General features: G+C 40.0%; 2 protein-coding genes across 2 annotated transcripts in view; one reads left to right on the top strand and one right to left on the bottom strand.

Moving 5' to 3' along the window:
• The first annotated feature begins 885 nt into the window (after positions 1-885).
• On the top strand, positions 886-3,691 carry kcnk12l (potassium channel, subfamily K, member 12 like). Its single transcript, XM_028467106.1, has 3 exons — positions 886-1,013; positions 1,213-1,732; positions 1,816-3,691. Exons 2-3 carry the CDS (start codon positions 1,384-1,386, stop codon positions 2,805-2,807), a joined length of 1,341 nt encoding a protein of 446 aa, XP_028322907.1. The 5' UTR covers positions 886-1,013; positions 1,213-1,383; the 3' UTR covers positions 2,808-3,691.
• A 598-nt stretch (positions 3,692-4,289) lies between these two features.
• Positions 4,290-8,996, bottom strand: part of ppm1nb (protein phosphatase, Mg2+/Mn2+ dependent, 1Nb (putative)) — a 6,022-nt gene continuing 1,315 nt past the window's right edge. The window contains exons 2-6 of the mRNA XM_028466985.1: positions 8,440-8,996; positions 6,808-6,925; positions 6,542-6,656; positions 5,381-5,444; positions 4,290-5,265 (exon numbers count right to left, since the gene is read on the bottom strand). The exon at positions 8,440-8,996 is cut by the window's right edge and continues 15 nt beyond it. Coding sequence (XP_028322786.1) covers positions 5,248-5,265; positions 5,381-5,444; positions 6,542-6,656; positions 6,808-6,925; positions 8,440-8,996 — 872 coding nt within the window. The 3' untranslated portion in view covers positions 4,290-5,247. The remainder of the gene's footprint in view (positions 5,266-5,380; positions 5,445-6,541; positions 6,657-6,807; positions 6,926-8,439) is intronic.

Here is an 8,996-nt window from a genome sequence, read left to right as displayed (position 1 = left end):
AAGTTTTCAAAATGTTTGTCACGTAAAAACTAACACCTAATTCCAGTATTTTTTTCAAACTAATATTTAAACTGATAATGGTCTTAGCCTAATCAATTATTGGCTATAGTTAGAGCAAATAGTAGACTTTTCAAATAAGTACTTGGTAATATTGCTGCATTTTAAAAATTTCACTTTTTTAAAATTTAAAACCCATAATCTCCAAAGTCCAAATACGTTTTTCATCCCTGTCATTGTTTGATTATTGATGGAATTCATTTATTCATTTTTCTTTACACACGTTTGACTTTTGAAGCACAACTGTCCCCCTTGAGTCGTGTCTAGTTTTATTTCCTGTGACAAAGCAGATGTGCTGTTTTATTTCCACACCTGCCTGGTGTTGTTACTCATCCAGAGGGAACCCATGCCCTTACCTGCAGCACTAGACAAGATTAAAGGAATGGGCAAAGAGAAAAAATGAGCGTCATGCTCAGCAAATCCTCCCCCGCAGTCTGAAGCCACAACAAAAACCTTCTCAGTGAGTCTCCAAGCTGCACCTCAACGTTGTTAAAAAAAGAAACAAATCACTTTTTCTTTCAAACTAATCAAATTTATTTAGAGAGCAAAATTCTTCCAATATGGTGTCCATCATAGTTGTGCATATAGGCCTATCTAAGATGTGCTTAATGAGGATAAATTGCATGATCCATCCTGTGTAGATGTAAAAGCATAATACACATTCTGACTACTTTTACTGCAAAGTTCATGTGAGGATTATTGAAGGCTGGACGAAGGAGGACAGTGCTTTTATATGTGTGCACCAATCAGCATGTGCTGAGAAACTGAGGGGGTGAGGAGGGGATGGTGATGTCAGTGAGAGACAAATGAAACATCAGACAGCCTCCCAGCATGGACAGAAAAAACCTCGCGGTGTCCTTTCTCGCTGCCATTGTTCAGGAGACGCTGGGAATGAGCGCATGATGACAAGCAGCAGCAGTATAATTATTGGAGAGGACACGCCTTTACAAGTGCAGGTAATGTGACTTTGTTTATGCGCACACCTAAAAATGTTTTTGATTTAGGAGGCTGCATTGTTTCCTCTTTGGAAAGCATTCCTTTATGTGTCTTTTTAAGTAAAACCTAAGTTTTTTTTTCATTAAACCAAATACAAAGATTGTTATAAATCCATTTTATTAATCATACTATGTATCTGTATGTCTTACTGTGTTCCAGGCTTCTTTCTTTATGGATTAAAAACATAAAGCCAACTATGAGAACAAAGTTTCCATCAGTAATTCTGTATTCCTACAAACATTCTGGCTGCAGAGGCTTCATGCAATGGGTGATGCATGAACCTCGTGCACAGAGTGTGTGAGTCTGGTGCATGCTGTTCATTGGTGCGTCATGGCTCAGAAAAGAGCAACAGGTGGTTGCTGCTGCTGTCCGAGGGCGCCCATGAATGAAGATAACGCCCGATTTTTCCTCCTGGCCGGCCTCATCTTCCTCTACCTTCTGTGTGGGGCGGCCATCTTCTCAGCGTTAGAGCACCCCTTTGAGCTGCGATCCCGTCACCTATGGAAACAGCAGCTGGATAACTTCACCAGAAGGTACCGGGTCAACCTGGGTGCTCTGCACACCCTGCTGAGGCAGTATGAGGAAGCGAACGGAGCTGGGATCAGGGTGGACACACTCAGGCCACGCTGGGACTTTTCTGGAGCTTTCTACTTTGTGGGAACAGTGGTTTCCACTATCGGTAGGAGTCTGAACATTTCTAAAAGAAACTTTCCGTTTTATACATCTGATGCTAACCTTTACAATTGAATTTTCTATCTTCAGGCTTTGGTATGACCACACCGGCAACAATAGCTGGCAAGATATTCCTCATCTTCTATGGTCTGATTGGCTGTGCAGCCACCATCCTGTTCTTTAACCTTTTCCTGGAGAGGATCATCACCATGCTGGCGTACATCATGCGCTGGTGCCATAAGCGTCGGCTGAGGTTTGCTGGAGTTGGGGTGGTGTCGAGCAGAGAGGAGTCATCTGGAGAAGAGGACAGCCTGGAGGGCTGGAAACCATCGGTTTACTATGTGATGTTGATCCTGGGAGTTGCCTCTATTGTCATTGCATGCAGCGCGTCCACTCTTTACAGCTCAATGGAAAACTGGAGTTACGTCGACTCCCTTTACTTCTGCTTTGTGGCCTTTAGCACCATTGGCTTTGGTGACCTGGTGAGCAGCCAACGGCAGCAGTATGAATCTCAGGAGGCCTACAGACTGGGAAACTGTCTTTTCATCTTAATGGGAGTTTGTTGCATCTACTCGCTTTTTAATGTCATTTCGATCATCATTAAGCAAACTCTCAACTGGATTCTAGGGAAGTTCTCATGCTCTGGGCAGCGCCAGCTCTGCTCGTGCTCTATAAGTGGCTACTGGTGGCTCTGTTGCCCTTGTCTCTCAAAAAAAAATATCCCAGCCCACCTCAGGCCCAAACGTAGGAAACGCAACGCCGTGCAGCCCGTCTCGTTGCATTGCCCAGCAGGGCAACACCGCTACAGAGACGCCTCAGTGGAGACTGTGTGTGACAGTGAGACGGACGCTGAGGCAGTGGCTGAGGTTTATGTTGGACGACGACTCTCGGGAGAAATGATCTCTGTCAATGAGTTCATGGTGTCCAATAAGGTGTCTCTGGCACTGCTGCAGAAACAACTGAGTGAGACAGCTCACCAGGGCCCACGGCAGAGCTACGGACATCAGAATGGATTCTGCGGGGGTGTTGGAGCTTTGGGCATCATGAATAACCGCCTACAGGAAACCAGCGTGGACAGATAACAAGACATAGGCCTTACTAATGACAGCGTAGGCTACATGACGTGGATTCTGACAGTCTTTAGGCAGGATTTATAATTACCAAGAGGTTATTAATTTTTACTTAGCATCAGTTTGACAGAAACCCTTTTACTGGAAGTCTTTAGACAAGAACGGGCTCTAACAGCAAGGAGAGCTAATATTTGTCTGGTAAGATTAAAAAACAAAATGGACATCAGACACCTCCTTAGCATCAGCGTGGAGAGCAGTCTGATGTATTCAAGTGATTGACTCACACAAAAGCAATCAAACACAAGCAGTTGTGAAGGACCACTTCAGATGGACTGATGATTTAAGAGCGCCACGTCACATGTGAGATGATAGTTTCTATCAGGAGAACATGCATTTAACTATAGCGACAGCTTTTGCTTTGATAACCACCCACGAAAATAAAACAAAATAATAATAATACAAATTTGGAGGAACAAGCTTGTCGCAAAGCTTTAATTTGTTCATCGCTCCTGAGTCGCTAAGCGTAACTCCATTAGAGCATTTAATTGAAATTGAACATCATCATCATCATCATCATCATCATCATCATCATGAAAGAGATCCAGTGCTTTCAAATGAGAACCTCTAATCAATCACAGCTCAAAGAGGACACACTTCTGTCAACGAGTGCTTTGAACACAGTCACAAGATCCCATCAACATAGCTGAGAGACGCCATTTAGTTTCCCTGGCTAGACTAGACTAGACTTTACCTATGCAAAAAAAAAAAAACACCAATGTTGATCTGCTCTGTATCGTCTAAGCCTGTGTATGCTAAATGTCACCATCAAGTCTGTTTTACTATTTTACAAATACATAAAAAGGAAAAAAAACATAATATTTCTATATCAAGCAAATACGGGCAGAGGTGTAAAGAGTACTGATATATTATACTCAAGTAGAAGTACTGTTACTTGATTGAAATTGTACTCAAGTGCAAGTACAAGTAAGTCATACATAAAATACTCAAGTACAAGTAAAAAGTAGCTCAATTAAATAGAACTAAAAGTGAATTTTTGGTAGTACATTTTGCCATGGCTCCCTTGCATACAGTAAACATCTCATGTATAAACTTTAAAAGGAAGAGACGAGATCTTTTAAATAAAATAACACAAATGATTTTTATTCAAAATAAAAACATTTCTCAGGCTCTAAGTGTAGCAAAATATATGAACTATAAAACTGAGAAAATAACTGACATTCAATGACGTTTAATCTGATTGGTCGGCGATGATTTGATGTATTTGATTGTTGTCTGGTCCTTTTGCAGTTACACGATGTCCGTCGATCATTTCAAAACAAAAAATAATATATTACTCAGTAACTTTTGGGTGTAGAAATGTAACAAATTACTTTACTTTTTTTAAAAACGTAATTAAGTATCCATAAAAGCAACTTAATTACAGTAACGTGAGGTGATTTCACCTCTGAACATGTGTTTAAAAACTCACCAGCCTTCAGTCAAATCATCTTTATTTAGGTTTGAAACAGTCATGACTTTTACTGTGGAATTTTTGTACAGACAGAAAATGACTCACTGAAACCATGTAACAATGCAGTACAATGCTTACAAAAATACCTGTTCAGAAATGGACCCGTTCTTGTGTTGGGTTTTTAGATCCCCAAAATAATCTAATAAGGCAATACATTTCACTGACATGTATAGAAGACACACGGACAGAGAAGGAGAGTGTGCATGAAGGGCGATTACACAGTAGACTTTAATCATCAGCATTAATGGATAATAGTTGGAGTTCATTCATGAGTTTTATTCTATTTGGTCATCCAAAATATATGGTGAAATGTATATTTTCTGTATGTATGTAATAACTGAATTTAATGTTATGTTTTGCCTGAAGAAACATTTTTTGTGCGTTCCCATGAGCTGCTATAGGCTAAAGACACCAAAGCAAATGTTAGCTGCATGCTAGGTTTTTAGCTAGCATTGACATCTCAATATTCTGCTCAATCTGCTGAACGAAAACAAAAAAGCTAATTTAAAATATACAATTTCTTGCTATTTATTCTTAACACATCCATTTCAAATTACATCTCTATGCATCCTATATGGTTTCATCTAATAAAAATGTTTAATTTCACAGTTGTTACTTTTTACAGGCTGCTGTTATGTTGTGACAAATCCACTGAATGGGAGGCTGAGGTTTTGTTGCTCGGTCAATATCTCTGAGTTAGGCTTTAGAAAATATCCCTCTTATATAAATATAAAGTATCAGGCTTTTTAAATCTATTTTTGCATTGTTGTGAGAAGTATTTTGCTAACTAACTTGATGTAAACAAACAGTACCGTCCGTTCAATGCTTCTCTTTTCATCATATTGCACCAACATAAGAATAAAGTGAACTTTGATTACAGTCCATCCGTAGATCATTGGAGACAATAGTCACGTGGGGTCCTCAAGGGCCAACCAGGTCCTACACAGAGAAGTGACAAAGCAAACACTTGTGAATTACTGTCCTTACTCAGAATCATTGCATGTGTGGAAATTAAACAACATAAAGATAAAGAACAGTTTGTATTTATGCTCACGTTTGGTACTGTTGGATTGTGTGTCTCTCTGTGTTGGTAGTAGGCAGAAATGATGCAGTTCCTCCTGTTACACACACACACATATATATATATATAGCTGTTAGTCTGGACAGGTAGTGGATACACTCCATTAGAATTATACATACTAAATATGAATTATTTGTTTAACTAAAAACAATCAAAATCTACATCACAATTTAAAAGTTTAAACACTTGATTAAAATCACTGTGTGATCGACAAATAGTCAAATCCATCCATGTGGGATTGCCTGGGTTTAAAATGGATGGGTCGCCTGAAATATCTAGTAATTGATTAAAAAAAAAGAAAAGAAAAAAAAAAAATCAGATTTTTTATTTATTTTATGATTCTTTTTCAAATTAATACAACACACAATCTCAAACTTTTACTTTCCCTCATATTAATCTGGTTCAAATAAAATTCAGGGTAACAATTGTCTTTGTGCACTAATCCTGTCTGCTCTGTATTTGTAACAGTATAACAAACATGATCAAGAGTAAAAATGTCCCTGGGGTTGCTTGAAATTTGTGATATAAAAATGGGGTCACGACCTGAAAAAGGGCTGTATAGTATAAGTGGACATAATAAAGGACCAAATTAGTGTATAAATAAATGATTCAGTGGCTGTCGCTGGGTTTGTTTGTTTAAAAAGTTAAAAAACCAAAACACGAATCTGGGTTTGTTTAAAAGAAAAAAAAAATCCGGTTGGTTATTTTGCTCAGATCAGATTAACCCCACAGCAGAGTTTTTCAACCTTGGGGTCTGGACCCCATGTGGGGTTGCCTGAAATGTCTAGGTGACCAAAAAAACTTTGGTAAAAAAGCTGCTTAGAATTATATATTTTACATTTTTAAAGTTATTGTTCTTTTTCAAATCAACACATCACACACAATAAATATCAAACAACAGTGTTCTATAGTTAAACTCACTCAAATACAATTATCTGAGGTGGTGGTGGTGCATCTTGTCACTTTGTGCACTAATCCAGCCTATTCTGTATTTGTAAAACACTAATTAACTTTGTAAAAACTAATTCTAGAAAAAAAATGACTGGGGTCGCCGAACATTTGTGATGTCAAAATGGGGTCACGACCTAAAAAGGGTTGGGAACCCCTACCCTACGGTCTCTTCTTGAGGCTTACTTGCTCTGAATGCCTCCTCCTGGCGGTAAACCTGGGATCGGGGTGGATGCAAGGACTGTAAGGACAGACAGGAGGTCTGGATCTTCTCCCCTGGCACACAATTCATCATATATCTCTGTCAGGTAAGAAAACACAAGGATTTATTAGGTGGATCTATACCTGAGGCTCTAACGGGTCAATAAGTAATTACATTATCTCAGTAACAGTTATATTTTTGCTTGACTTTGAAGAGTTGTGTAAGGTGCACATTCACTTTTCTCCACTACCTGCCACTTTGGACTCCAGCAGGTCCTCCAGCTCTGCTTCCTGGTGCAGTGCCTCTGCAGACAGCTGGGGGGCTCCAGGGAAGCACAGCAGGATGATGCTGATGTTGTCCAAGCTGCCCTGTGAAGTGAAGTGATGCAGTGACAGCTAAGGGTGAGTAACGATGGCTGACCCTCCAAAATGTCAACTATTTAATCCTGTTCAGCCTCGTCTTGAAAAAAAAAAAAAAAAAAAAATAGATCATTTTCACTTCAAGGTTTGTGCACCGATGTCTCACAGAGGCAGCGGTGCAGGAAAACAGTAAATGGTGTGGAAAGAACCTTGACATTTTGAGGTCACAATGCACATCCAGGCTGAATTTCACTTACATAACGGGCCACATCAAGGCCTAACAGAGTGATGCATGCGTGCTTCATGTTTATCTAACGAGGGAAACACGTGTCAGATCATGAACACAGTTATTTTAGTGTAAAGTTTGAAGAAGAAGAAGAAGAGGAAGAGGAAGAGGAAGAGGAAGAGGAAGAAGAAGAAGAAGAAGAAGAAGAAGAAGAAGAAGAAGAAGAAGAAGAAGAAGAAGAAATGTCATCTTAACTATTCAACCATGGCCTCTTCTAATTCCAGCAAGTTAATTTTGTCTTCTGTCTTTAAATAATATTTTAAGTTTTCATTTATACAACATTTGTCAGGAAATGCACTTTGAAAGGAAGACTGACAGTTGGCATTTGAAACATGTCAGAAGATCAAAGTAAATTTCAAAGTGAATTTTTTTCTTTTCTTTTTTTTTTCTACCTTGTCTGCCCATGGTGTCGAAGGTCAACACTACGTGTAGTGCAAGGTATCCACGACAGCTATGCATGTTTTATTATTGCAATTAAATAAATGCTAGTATTTTTCGTGCATAATTACCAGCAATATCACCAGCCCCTCCCTAAGGAAAGGTAAGAAAAACGTTATTAAAGGGAGTGTATAAAAAGTGTTACACCTTGGTGAGTGGGAAGGGAACAGGGAAGAGGGAGTCAGGGCAGGACAGTGGAAGGTGTGGGGAAGAGTTTTGGACTGTTTTGAGATGAGAGTGTAATGTGATGTTACAGTTGTGCATAATGTGTATATTGTGTTGTGTCATCAGTTAAGCCAGTTTGGTGCCAAGTGTGGAGAGATTTAAAGAGGGGAAGGAGTGAGTGGTTATACCTAAAACTGATATTTGGGATCAACGTATTTAAGGTTTAGCCCAATACAAATTTATCGCTCAAAGTAAATTTCAAAGTGAATTTCCTGAAAGAAGTTGTATGAATAAATGAAATCTTAACATATTACATAGCCTTTTATGTTCATGCCAGACTGTAAAAATGTAATTTTGATGTATATTAGTTGTTAAATTTGTAAACTGAAACCCATATTGGTCATTTGGATTATCCTAAAAACTTTGTCTACCTTCAACCAATCATTGATTTAACAAAAAATATTTAACTTCGTTAGAACAAAAGTATGAATTACAGAAATATGTTCCCTCTAAGCTTTAAAATTGTAGAATATTTCAAACAAGTCATTTAGGATGAAGGCAGTTTGTGGAAAACTAATCTGGTTTGCCACTTAAATGTATTTTCAGCCTCATGCAGTGGCTCAGGGTGTCTGACCTTGTAGAGGCAAAGGTCAATAACTTGCGTGCAGACGTCCCTCAGGTCCGTGCAGACCTGCAGCCGGTTGTGGATGAAGGCGCACAGCTCCTCGTTGCTGATGATGTCCCACACTCCATCACAGGCCAGCACCAGAAACTCATCGGCTTGAGAGCGCTCCACCACAAACACCTCCGGCTCTGGTGACACCATTTGCTCTACGGGCGCCCGGTTTTCCGCCCCCTTGTAGCTGAAATCACCGAGAGCTCTGGACACTGCCAGGGAGCCGTTGATCCTCTGCAGGGACACGGAGCCACCTGCTCGCTCTATGCGCTCCTTTTCCAGAGGGCTGTAGGGTTTGTGGTCCTCAGTGGAGAAGCAGACCTGCCCGGACCTGCACAGCGTGGCCCGAGAATCTCCACAGTTGGCAAAGTAGATGTAGTATGGTGAGATAAGAGTGGCTACTGCGGTGGTTCCACCTTTCTCCCAGCCTTCTCGACGGGCCACAGAGTGCAGATGTTTGTCGGTTTGGAGGAAGCCCTCAGTGATGGACCCTCTCACCTTCTCAGGGTCATCCT

The sequence above is a fragment of the Gouania willdenowi genome, chromosome 14, assembly GCF_900634775.1.
Source record: "Gouania willdenowi chromosome 14, fGouWil2.1, whole genome shotgun sequence".
NCBI classification, from domain to species: Eukaryota; Metazoa; Chordata; class Actinopteri; order Blenniiformes; family Gobiesocidae; genus Gouania; species Gouania willdenowi.
Note: the sequence above shows the minus strand (reverse complement) of the source record. Positions and strands in the feature narration are given on the sequence as shown.